This window comes from Helicoverpa armigera, chromosome 3, assembly GCF_030705265.1.
Source record: "Helicoverpa armigera isolate CAAS_96S chromosome 3, ASM3070526v1, whole genome shotgun sequence".
Classification (NCBI taxonomy): domain Eukaryota; kingdom Metazoa; phylum Arthropoda; class Insecta; order Lepidoptera; family Noctuidae; genus Helicoverpa; species Helicoverpa armigera.
Window position 1 is genome coordinate 9928075 of NC_087122.1, and position 14106 is coordinate 9942180.

General features: G+C 34.9%; 1 protein-coding gene across 7 annotated transcripts in view; it reads right to left on the reverse strand.

Annotated features, from left to right (window-relative positions):
- LOC110377768 (uncharacterized) overlaps positions 1-14106 on the reverse strand; it is a 73722-nt gene that overhangs the window by 11359 nt on the left and 48257 nt on the right. For 2 of the 7 annotated variants that reach the window (XM_021336777.3, XM_049835951.2), the window contains one exon: positions 4266-4416. In XM_021336777.3, the coding sequence (XP_021192452.3) occupies positions 4266-4416 (151 nt within the window). Of the gene's footprint in view, positions 1-4265; positions 4417-10318; positions 11059-14106 lie in introns of those variants that run through there. The other 5 variants (XM_064043614.1, XM_049835950.2, XM_021336776.3 and 2 more) reach the window with 5 other exon arrangements.

A 14106-nucleotide genomic window follows, 5' to 3' on the forward strand; every position in this document is an offset into this window, starting at 1 on the left:
AACTTTTGTCTTTTCTGTTGATTGTGAAGTCTTTTCTGTGGACAGTTATAAATTAAAATATTGAAAAACTAATTAAAATCAAAGCTTTGATCTCTGAGAATATTTTTATTATAATTATTTTATGTTTCTCAAAATAAATGCTGATTCGAACCAAACAAAATACGACTTTGATTTTATTTTTATTTTTGAAACCCAAGTTTGTTTATGACCCATATCTAGAATATTATTATAAAGTTGAAAAGTTCGATAGTTTGTTTGGTTGGTCCAAGTTTAACGTAACGTTCTTTCAGTATTAGTGTATTTAGGAATGCTTGAAGTGTACCTATGAGACACATGTGAGGCAGGTAAAAGCTAATCTTAAATATATTTTTAATGAATATAACCTTGATTATTTTGACTGCAAAACTATCTAATGGCTTGTCAAAGTAATTATTTCAGCCAAAAAATAATTTTGCAATTGTTGTAACCTGCGAGTCACCTCGTGACTTGTGATTGTATGCAGAATTATAAAGTTTGTAACACTTTGGGCATCATTATACATTTCCTAAATACATAATAAGAATTTAATTGCATTCCAGGTTCCCCACACGTTAAATAGTTTCACAGAACTGTGTCTAACGTCTAGACTGATGCTCGGGATGTAAGTAGTCTAGACTCCTTACAACTCGTATCATACTCGTAAGTAATTAAAACGATTAGGTACATATTACACAACATCTGAAGGCGTGCGCCAAATGAAAAGCAATTTGTGAACTAGTGCCTTAACTACGGGAGTCTATTAACTTATGTACTGACGAGTCATTAGGTAATTTAGTACCTTTATAACTAGTACTAGGTACGTATATGAGATAAGCCTTCGACACAGGACAGGCCACACCTCGCTGAAACATATCAACTGTCGCGGTTACCTCTACCTATTAGCAATAAACCTCCGTAATTACATCCATTTACCATTAATTCTACTAGATAAATGTTTTTGCAAATTGAATGTTGCATTGTTTACTAGCGAATGTATGAAGGTGCTAGATATACCTACAGCTGATTGGTGACGATAATTAAATAATAACTTCTTTGCTTTGTTAATTGATGTCTTTGACGAAGTTTTCCAATATCTTCAGACAAGTATTTCAATAAACCACATTGTAACAAGGTATGTATTATTAATTCGAACTGCGAAGTATTCATTAGCATCAACAGATAACAACCACAACCTTCAATTTATTACATAAATTGATTTCGTGTGTATTCGTATTTGATTATACCCATACATCTTCACGTTTTGCATACTGCAATTATGAGTCTGTACCCACCAGTTTATGTTGACACAATAAACATTTCATCGAGTATTATTAATTGTATTCACACAATAAAAAGAAAGCGACGTCATGGCATATTTTCTCCTTAACGAAGTTATTAGCACCTATTGTCATCAATTAGACATAATAGCTCATACAACAACTATAACACAATAGATATAATCGCAATTAATAAACAAAACACGCCGGAAGCACAAGCTTAATGTTCCACATCAGTTTAAGTGATCTTATTTATGAGATGACTCCTTACACTTTCATTGTGTTGCAAAATGATGCACGTTACATAAAAACGCTGCGACATAATGTTGGGCATTCATCTTATCTATCTAAAAAGGAAAAGAAATGCGAAAAAGCGGAGCACGTATAAAAATAAACCCGCCCACAGCGTTTATGGATGCACAAAAGTATTCGCGAGGTCAACTTTCGTTTTTACGTATCCTTCGCAAATAAAAACACAATATGAGAGCAACAAAGGAGACTGGAGCGCATCCGGTCGGGCGGCGCGGGCGCAGCGGCGGGACACCCCACGCAATCAAATTATTGCTCACCAAGATTTTACTTTACCATTTAAAATCCGTTATTAAAAAATCCCTTCGCGTGTGAGATGTGAAAGTGGCTGAATATTTATGAAGAGATCAAAAGTTTCGAGAGCCCCTCGTACTCTTATCAAAGTACAATTTGCACATGAAAAGGACTATAATTGCTTTGAAAGTTATTTTACGATGCATTTCAGCTTCCGCTTCGAGGGCAATTACTGATTTTAATGCAAAAATTAACATTACAGACTTTCTATATGCAAATTATCTTTTATTTTAGATCTGTGCGTGTCGATAAAGATGTCAAAGTGATCACTGAGCAGTTATAAATAGACTTGTCATCAACAATGTGTAATAAACTGGAGCCCAATCCAACAATTATTGTATGGCACATGTAGTTGATGTAGTAAAATTCTATTAGCCGCCGGTAAATCTGGGTAAGAATGTGAATAAAATATTGTGTCCGAATAGTTTATGTTAAACGAGTCTTAGTGACGTGTTTGTATAACAGAGCTATTTGTTACACCGATTGGTGTGTTGTACGAACTTTTCTATCGAATGTGTGTGTTACGTGTCGAATTAACCTATGACATCGCTCGTGCCATCGCGTCTCCGCCCAAACGTGAACTGACTCTATCACATTATAATAATGACTTTCAATCACGAATTCTTTATAGAATCTGTATATAATCGTCACTTTAACAAAAAGTCATGTTGGTATCTTTATGTTCTCCCGATCCACGAAATAAACATAACTAATTTTGACTGACTCATTATCGAACGAACCCAACACGTTTTTGAATTGATTGAGAACATTTACATAATTAATACCGAAGCGTAAGCGTTTAATTAAGAGCTGATAACGCCGACAGGCTACACAGAGAATGCGAGAGATTTTGAGGAAGATGTTTCTTTCGCCCATCTGTTGAATTGAAAAATGATCGAAACTGCTTAAAATTTCGATCTCACATAAAACCGACAACTTCCAGAGGTAACGTAAATTGTACCCTCAGCGGAAATTATACTCGTAAAAACATGAAATCTTTTTAGACCGCTTCCTCCGGCAATACAAAATGGTTTCTCATCCTAATTCAGTTGTGAGAACTTGGGCCATCCAGTTGTCAGTGCCATAAGCAAGAATGGTGTCAATAGCAGCTTTCGAGCGATACCCACGACACAAATATGCCCGGTATGATGCAAAGCTACAATATTGGAGCATTATGTTTGGGAAAATTGAAAGTTTCGACGTGACCAATTCGACAAAGCCTTGTGCCAACCATATATGTACATACTCATGGGTAACTACGGCTAATCGGAATTCTGTTCCTTATAAAGCCAACAACAATTTTGACAACAACGTATTATGATTGTCTAAAATCTGTTGAATAAAAAATGTGGTGCTATTTGCACTTTTAATTGATTGTAACCTTTTGGGTTGAGTCATTGAGTGTTGACTGGGTTCATATTTGTTTCATAGCCTTGTCGAAAAATGTGTTACTTTATTTTTAGGTTACACAGTCACTAAGTTAAATTACTGCAGACCTACATTTATGTATCGTGGCCATCACACTGCATTATAACATGAACATATTGTAAATGAATGTAGAAAATTTCGATAACCGTTTATTTAGCACGTATCCGAGAAAACAAAAAAACAATAGAAATTGAAGAAAATAAACTAACACAGATAAATATCGAACAAGCCAGGTAAAAGGAGAATGCTCGAGATTGTTAATAGGTTAACGGGTGAAAGGTATAGAAAGGCGGCTATTTGCAAAAACGTTGTATTTGTTACAAGATAAAACTGTTCTGATTACCAGTTTATGAGGCTTTCGTAAAAATATGTTAGTGCTATAAAAGTAATATAGTTCATGACAAATTAAGCTTTCTTTTGTCACTTTCCCTTAAAAAATTACCATGTCATTTAGGTACATTCTTTAAATAAAATTGATATAATAAAAATATCCAGCATATTATGATCTGTCGTAATCCTGCGGCCTAAAAAATATGATGACAGGTAGAGATTGTGTTTCCAAGTAATACTAACACCTAATCCTAAAATTATATCTGTGTAAATAAAATAAATAAATTATAACGTGAAAGTTAGATGAACGTTTTTGCAAATGTATCAAAACTATAAAATCAAACATTACTTTTGCAGTCAAAAAGGCAGTTGAAAGCTGAGCCTCAAACTCGGGGTGGGCAGACACCTTTTCACACACAGTATGAATTTAACTAGTCTATTTTATATAACACTAGCTTCTGCCTGCGGTTTCACCGGCGTTCCGGATGAAAAAAACCTAAGCTACCTTCTAATTTTTAGATTAAAGGGTTCAGCCATTCCTGAGTTATAAAATGACTTTCTTTTATATGTATAGATTTTCCTGAAACACATCATATCTTCAAAACCCACCTGGCATAAGGAAATAGACGAACACAGCCAGAGCGATGCACACAGCTACCAGCGCGACCGGCCATCGAAGCATGCGCAGGACGCGCGTCACCTTGTTCGCGCCTGCGCCGCTCTCCGCCGGTACCCGGTACAGGCTATCTGGGTGGGAGCCCTGAAGACAAGAAAATTAACATTTTAGTACCTGTGTTCCTGAAATACTTATATTTTTGTATGGGGAGATACTGCGGTAAATCTAGAAGTAAGGGTATGTTTTTGAGAAATTTAACAGCCACAGGGGAGCTAAAGGAGATATAATTTAAGTACCTACTGTAAGGTTGTATTATAATCACTGAGTAGCCTGGACTACTCTACTTAACAGCAAGCAATGTACTACTGCCGGTCAGATGTTTCGTATGAACCGAGCGGTGTCGAGCCCAAAATACAGCGGGAAAATCCACCAGTATGAAAAGTATAAGGGACATACATAAAACGTTGGCTCGTACATTACAATTAAGAAATCTTTCCAATTTGGACTCGTTTGATTGAAATGAAAGGATCTGATGCTTTATGAGCAGATAAGAGTGTTGTGCACGAGAAGTGCAGTGATAACCTGATGTTTATCGGCTTTTACGAGATCGAAGATACCCTTCACTTCCTTTCGATTGCTTGTTTTGAAACATTGGGCGATAGTTGATATATGTATAAATGAATTAGAATCATGTTGATATTTAATTATCGTCCTATATCTTCTTTATATGGAAAAAAAATCAAAATAAACACACTACGGAAAATAATACTCCGTTATGCGTTTGTGGTGCTATTAATAATGGATATTGACTCAATAGCTGTACCGAATTCCAAGACGATTACAATAAAATTTAACAATTTGTGTATATGTAAACAAGTTTATACACCCACACAGCGAGCAGATTAACTATATTTATTCAAAACAAAAGTGCTCTTCAAAAAGTTACGTGATGGCCGAATATCATTTTTATTATGTCATTTTAATCGAAGAAAGTTATCGTCCAAAGTACGGTGGATAATAACTTTTGTTAAGTACGACATAAAGATTTTATATCTTGTATATTCTGACATATATTATCTCAGGACACACTTCACTCATATCGAGAAATCAACAACACAAGAATGACAATGATCATCAAAAATGTTCATCATCCTCCGAGCCTTTTCCCAAACTATGTTGGGGTCGGCTTCCAGTCTAACCGGATTCAGCTGAGTACCAGTGCTTTACAAGAAGCGACTGCCTATCTGACCTCCTCAAACCAGTTACCCGGGCAACCCGATAAGGTTAGACTGGTGTCAGACTTACTGGCTTCTGACTACCCGTAACGACTGCCAAGGATGTTCAATGACAGCCGGGACCTACAGTTTAACGTGCCATCCGAAACACAGTCATTGGTGTCTAAGATATACTTAGAAAGTACATACAAACTTAGAAAAGTTGCATTGGTACTTGCCTGACCTGGAATCGAACCCGCGCCCTCATACTCGAGAGGTTGGTTCTTTGCCCACTAGGCCACCACGACTTCAAAAATTTTAACTCTATTATTATTTAAGACTTATTTTAGGTACTTCACATACTTACTTACCTCTAGAAAGTTCCCATTTCGTGTTGATAGACATAATAATGTTGTAAAATGGAGAAATGTCGGAAGCAGCAGTAATGTTACCGTAGATAGGTTAATATGGCAAGTTATCGGCTATAAACTAATTTATCTCACATTATTATCGTAAAGAACTCGTAGGAATGTGGGCGATATTCAAATTCTCTCGACTCGATTGTAATTTGATTCTGATTTATCGAGGTCGTAAAGTTAGAACATAATTTAAAAGATAAACTTTTTTGTTGACAAAAGAAAGTTACATCCAAAGTGTTAATTTAGATAATAAAAACGCAGTTTAAATATTATGAAATACAGTAACTACATAATATCGAATTAGCTATAAATAAATGTAATATTGTTAACCGTTATAATTTGTAGAATCGTCGTAATACTAGATCTCCCGCAGTGCGGTAACCTCACAAATTATATATTTTATCTGTCCGAATCATAGACAGTTTCATTATGGATCCAACGTAATGGTTATTCAAAACGTATTCAACACTGCTACCGGATTTAACTAAAGATGGATTACATTAAATTAAATGAAGTGATTATTAAAACATTTGAGGAATTAATATTAAGTAATTAGAGAAATAAGTAGTGAATGACACGTTAATAAGATTTAAAACACGAGGAGTGTATGGTGGTTTTAATTTAATATTTTGGCAGAATATTGAACATTTAATTCGGTTAAATAACTTGGTAGATAATAAAAAAATATTACCGTAGTAGGAGGTATGCTAGGAGCTTTATCGCCCATCTATATTTCGTAAGAAACTTTAGAAAGAGGAAGCAGTAGTCAATTCGCACGAATTTTACTGGTGCGAAAGTGCAAATCGAAAAAAAAGTCGAAGTAAGATAAAGGAAGTGTCGATTTGAACTTTCGCATCATTAAAATTAATGCGAATTGACTACACTAATTCACTTTCAAACGAACTCAAAAAAAAACCGCGAAATTAATGTCGGTGATGTACCACCGTGTTTGCTATCACTAGACTAATGAATAATGCCCAGAACAATCCAAAATCATACGTAGCTTCCATTGATTTTCGTTAACGTCACTCCTTTATTTTATAAATTACATCAGCCATTATTATACTTCACAATAAATTCGTATCTGATTGTTTACCTAAATAAACGTCATGCCTGTGTTTTTCGTTAGATCATAAAAGTTTGATTGCGAGCCTATTGTAGTAAAACTTTATTAGGTCAAGTTATATCAACAAATAAGCAAGTTCGTAAGGTGTTAAATAACAATGTTATTACAGTTATGAATCATCTGTTACACTGCAATGATTATGATCGCTGTTCGATGGTCTACGACTATCGGAGAACAGCACTTTAACTTGAGCTTCAGATTTATTTGGCCTGTTACATAAAGCTTAGTTAGATCGCAAATACCTAATATACTAGGCATGACTCATACAAAATGATTTTGTTTTACTTATACTAGGGACTAGCCGTTTTCACCCAGTTTCGCCCGCATCTCGTGGGAACTATTGCCAGTACGTTGATTAAATATAGCCTATGTTACTTATGAAGAGTGTAGCTTTCCAACTGTGAATTTTTCAAATCCGTTCTGTAGTTTTGGAGCCTTTATAGACATATTTAGCATAGATTTTCCTTTTTCGTGTACAAGGGACTGCAGAGTCCCGGACTTTTGGAAAGGTAAAGTGGGGCCGAAGTCAACACGCTGAAGCTTTTTTGAGACAACTTTAATGGAAGTAATGGTGACACATAGCTACGATTATCCCTGTTTATACTATAGAAATGAACCCATGGACAATCCTCGGTGTGCTTAATTATTGCCAAGTAGTAGGAAGTAGGAATAAAATTCCTTGAGCTATTGTGGTAAGATTTTAGTGGGGTAGGATATGGAAAACTACGAGGACTATGGCACCTGCCCATACAAATGTATGCAATACATGTAAAAATGGCAGGTTGGAGTCTCGCTACGTCTCTTACCGGGTCCTCGGGAATCAGCCGCAACAAAAGCAACGGGGTTATTATTGTGATTCCCCTTAAAATAATACTTTTGTAGTAAGGTTCATGACAGTGCGATGATACGACTGAAAACATGCTTATTACTTGAACCAGTTAAAGTACTCGTACAACAACTTAATTGCTGACGTTATACTTAGAAAAATAAACCTGTCGTTTTTTGGAGTATTCCCGATGGATTTTTTTCAAAAGTAATTTGCATTTCCATTTTGATCAAAAGTAAATTTCAATCTTCTGCTCTAACTTTGCACTGCACTATTGATTTTTTAGGATATGTATGATTTTTTTTTGTACTACAGGAACAGTAAAATAAAATAGGTATATACCCGTAATTTGGGATCCACAATATTCTTGTTAAATGTTAATAAAAAAAATAAAAGAAAAAAACAGACAGATTTTTAAACACATTTGGGTCCCAACGAGAATAGTTTTCGGGATCGAGCGAGACTTCTCCTGACTTTTTGAACGTCGGAGCCAATGAGAAATATAAAATAATTATTTGTGGGATCGAACGCCACAAATATTAAAATGGGATCAAAAAGTGGGATTCAACGGGAATGACTCGTTTTTTTACCTGCCTACCTAAGTAAGTACTTTTAGCGTTGGAAATATTATCTAGTATAGTAGTATAGTAATATTCTAACCACAGAGTTAGAATATTTACAAGACAGATTTACATTTGTAAAACTTTTGCTAGGATTAGCAGAATTTTCAAGAAAACATACTGATCGATTCGGTTAGACTGGAAGTCGATCCCAACATGTTGGGAAAAGACTAAATATTTTTAAAGATTATTTTTTTTGAAAATCATGCATGAAAAATATCCCTTTGTGAGTAGTGTAGTTCACTTAAGAACCCCCACATGGTGCACTTTTAACATACAACAGTCTCGTTAGTAACTGAAACATCATTAACTTCACTATAAAGTATAATGAAGGCATCGCAAGAATCATATAACACTTTTACCTCTGACTTTTTTTAATTTTCCCATGATTATATTTAAATTAAAATTCCTCTTAACAGCAGCAATTTCTCTAAAGTAGAACCACAACGCGGAAGGCATTAAGTTCTTCAAGTTACGCCGTCACTTATCAAGTACACACATGTTCTAGTTTTAAGACCAGACACCACTATCATAATTAGTTTATTGCCAAGCCTCTCTAGAATGTAGTGTTTGATACTTAAACAACATTTAACCAGCTATATGAGACAGTTAAATTAACCGGCTTAGTTATTACTACATACTAAGCATATTAATGCGTGTATGATTATCGCGGATATGAAAAGCTAGATTTGAAATTAATTATTAATTTTTAATTAGTAGATTTATAAAGGTAAATAAAGATCTGGCGAAGCGACTCACTGACACCTTAAGTGACCCAAAGACTGGTTTTTATTTTGGCCAAAAATTAAGCATGAGGAGGAGTTTTTGATGCCATTTTGTAATTATAATTATAATTTGGTTAATAAGTCTATATAGTAGATTCAGGAGTAAACTCAAAACATTCAAAAATAATAATTAACGTTGACCAATTTGTTCTATATTTTTGTTGTTTTCACTTCTCTTCAAATTTTTTTAGATTTTATCACCAATTTGTTCTATATTTTTGTTGTTTTCGCTTCACTTCATTTTTTTTTAGATTTCATCATCAGGTTATTTTTTTAGTAAAATTATGAGCAACTATAAAAAAAATGTATTATGTGGATAGCGTGATAGATTACATCAATGTAAGCTATTCCAATAAAAATAAAATTAAGTAAGATTTTTTTATAAAATGCAACGTACTCGTAATATTCAATTAACAACGTAATTTAAATTGGTTTGCAATTAATAGGAAATGAGTTGCACAATAACTGTGTGTTTAAAAATATGCGTTAAATTGGTGCGTTATTAATTTATTATTTTTAACTACATAGATACTTTTAACGAATCAGCAGGAGTAATAAACACATTAGGTTGGAGTTTAATACACGAATACTTATAACTTTATAATACACGGATATAAATATTAATGTCATTAGAGATTAATATCTAATATTTTATTATTAGTTCGTGATCAGTTCCAGACACGAACAGAAAATATAAAGTTACTACAAAGACACAACACATTTACATAATGATTGTATTAGATAACCGCGCATTCTTATCGGTGACAAAAAATAAATTTATTATTTACATTAATATAAATGGAACGAAAGAATTTCACGGTACATAAATTAGCTTTTACATAATTAATACTTATGGGTTTCTTCCATGTGATAAATTATTATTATTATTTAATATTTCTTAAAGTAGTATTAATTTATGGTCACTTTAATATTGGGTAATATTTTTTTAAAATTAATTTGAGGTGAAGTTTTATTTTAAAATAAAAATAAAATTTAATTTAAAAATTCACGGACACATAAAATGGGTAAAAGGATACAATAAAATGGGTGACTTACATTGTAGCCTACCTTGGCGGAGAAGGGTTTGACATCCCGGGGTTTGGCAAAATATTTGTCGAGTTTGGTGTCGTAGCCGGCGATGAGGTCGTTGACGGTGGGGCTGGGCATGGCGCGCACGCGGTACGTGCCGTACTGCTCCCCGTGCTCGGAGATGGTCGGCAGGTTGCCGTTCGGCGAGCTACAGCTACTGCTCGACCGCGAGTACGCGTAGTTGACAGACCCGTCGGCGGGATTCTTCGCCTTCTTTGTGAATGCGTAGCGTCTCGGTCTCTCCTCCGTAGGCTTCAAATCGTACGTCTCGAACTTTTCCGTAACAAAGTTCTCTTCGACTTCTGACGTCGGCACGTACCGCAACAATCTCGGCTCCTTTATTTTTTTTTCATATTTGACTGAGTCCGTCTCATTGTCTAATTGTGCGAGGTTCAAAGAATGTTGTAGTTCATTTGCTGTCCTATTCGCTTTGCGTTTGTTCTTGCGGTCGTTTGCTCGTGAATGAACATGGTCGTCTACTATCTCCGACTCTGAGGAAGGTCTGTCACCGTACAGCACGTAATTTCCGTTCACCATTTTTAACAATAGTTCAATCACTTGATGACGGAGCTTATTTTGAGCGTTCACTTCGAACAATCATTGTTCAACTTTGAACTTCACTTAAAAATCTTTTGAACAAATTGTGACATTGGTGCTACATGCTATCGACAATACAAAGATGTCAATCAGTGGACGACACTCGAGTCACTGCGACTGAGTAAAGGTGCTTCTTAGTAATGCTGATTGTTTGTTTGTTTGTTGTTTGTCGAAACAGAGGAATTCTTAACTGTTAAATATGTATCGATTAATCAGAATATGCAGATAATGACCGGACGAAGAGTGTTCTCTTACTTTTTGTTTGTAAATTTGCAACAAATGAATCAATATCGTTTGTGTAGCAAATATTTCGGGTATCACCTTTGCTGCATCAGTTCATGCCGACTGAATGGTGAGTGTGACGTTCAAAGTAAATAATTTCGACAGTGACTTCTGAACTATTTCGTTTAGCAGACATTTGAGTTACGTACATAATGAGCTAGTGCATTGAAACAAGCAATGAGAACATTTGCTATGTTGTAAACTGCAAGTACGTTCATACCGACAGATAACATTCGTAGCGTTATGTCGGCCATTATTGTTTGGGCGCAGTTCCCGCGCTTTTTGCCCCCTTTACGCGGGAACGTTCTCAGTAAAGCGCGTGCGCGACAATGGCGGCCCCGAGACACGCAACGAGAGTGAATTGCCTGCGATTGTGCAACGAGTCCCAGTACTTTATGCAACTGATGTGCCGTTAATGGTGCAGATGCACTGATAACTCGGTTCATCTATTACAAGACCAGTATTTCCTGGTGCATACCTGCGAAATACCTCGTTTCTAATCTTCTCTAGAAACGTTATGTAAAGCTACAAGGAGGGTAACTGCATTTGTGAACTTGTACAACATAGTTTTAATTTCGATGGTGTAATCTATCCTAACAAGATATTCTAACTACTGATGGACCAACGACCAGTATCAGTAGTTGGATGGAAGACATTCCTTCTGGAAAAGGATTTGAAGTAAAATATACTCACATGTTTACGGCAATAACAGAGTATACGGTAATATAGCAATCAAACCGATTCTTGGAAACAACATAATAAAGTAATAACGTATCAGTAGACTGTACCGTTTCCAAAGCAAGTCAAGCAAACGAAAAAATACCAACAGTTCCAACACAGCTCCCACACTCGACTTACAATTGCTATGGCGCAAAAAGATTAATTAGTCGCGAAATATTTCTAACTTCGAGTGTACTATTAGTGCAGCTTTTTACTGCAAAGGAAACGAGACTAAAAGATTACTAAACTACATAATTGACCCTTCGAATAAGCTATTAATGTAAGTGCCAATTGTAATTCACGTTCCACGCCACAGTTTCGACATAGGTACCCATTTAGAACGAAATTGATTTAAGATGAATCTAGAGGTTTATACCCCAGTTGATTTACCCATCATCGGAAGAGCCTATGCGCAATAATCAAGCAAATAATTTACCGAAATGTAAATTCCATTAGCACTTATACAATTATGAAAGACAAACCCTACAATTGATATAATCGTTCGCATTGTAACATCAGTAATGACGAACCTAGTCCTTGATCTATGTGTAGGCAAGCGTTTCGTAACCTATTATTATAATAATTCGAAGCAACTTGAAGTTCGGAGAGCCTCATGATATTTTATCATTGTATCTGTGACCTAACCCTACACCATTGGAAATTCCAATACCATAAAGTTCATTCCTTTGTTCGCATTCGAATGCTATTTTGAACTGTAATTTGTTAACACGTTCAATTTGGGAAAAAATGAAAGGAAGTTAGCTAGAATTTTCCTAAATGTCGAGGTAAAGATTCCATTTATCTGATGACCTGCTAAGAATAGACAGAGCAAGTACGATTTGTTTCCAATGACAATCATAGCAGAATAATATAAATTCTTTAAGCCATTGAATGTGGAGATAAAAAACAATAGAATTCCATCGAGTTTCAATGAGCATTTGTTTTCTAAACGCCGTTGTGGATTAACTCATCGGTGGCTCAGAGTTGAAGAGGTGACTGAGTACTGAGACGTCGCACTCACTGGCTTTCCATACGAGTAGTAGTGAACACGTTGAACTACGAACATTCTTTACGTACTATAATTCTATTGAAATGTGAGTTAATAACGTAAATATTTGAATTAGTTATTTTGAACATCATCGTCGACCTTTTTGAATATTTCAAAAATAGGGTGATTTAAAATGTCCGTTAGATAATTTTGACAGTATTTAAGTAATTTGGATCGAAGGCGATTAATATTAAATTAAATTAAAGCAAAAATAGAAATAATACCATAAAATAAGTAACTCACAAAAAAGTGCGTTTGATTGCATGCATCTTAATGTGGTGCAACACGTTTTGTTTATCAAAATCAATCGATCGATCAAAAATATTGCACCATTACTGTGATTGCAGTGGTCGACCACAGCAGTCCGTATAATGTGAGACCCATTGGCTTAGCCCCATTCTGACCTAGTCTGACCTAAGCACGTGCCCATTTTTACAAGCTTTTTTAAATTTCAAACTATCATTTTATTGAGATGATAATTTAATTCACATTCAGGTCATTTCAAAAATATACTAAGTTTTATGAATTGTAAGTAGGTATAAGTAGTAGTAGCATTTAATTCAACAGTAAGTTTTTAATTGGTCGCAAATTCCAAAGAAAAAAACAAAATACCAAAGTTTAAGTTAGGTAGTAAAAACTTAAGGTTGTTTATCTCAAGTAGTAGGTAGCGCAATCTTTGAAACCTGTTGTTTTACACAGTAGCAAACAGTCAAGCAATTTAAGTATCGTAAAATCGACAAACTTAACGGCTTATTTTTTAATGCCCTTTGCACTTAAATTTAATTTAATTTTACTTATTTTAAAGTAAAATATTTCTAATAATTTGCAAAACTAAAACCGTAAGTTGCCGTTTTAGATCGAGATTATAATCGCATCAAATGAACTATTGACTTTTTTAAAAGTTTATAAATATACCTACATACATCGCGAATTATGTGTAACAGAATTTAGGCCAGAATTAATTATATGACTTTTTAAGGCTATAAGTAAACTGACGAGAGTACATAAGTGTCTAGACATAACTGAAGAAGAGAATCATTACAAAAACATTGCAATAAATAACCAATCACAAGCTACTCACGAGCACCGTGTAAAACTGATTGCAAAA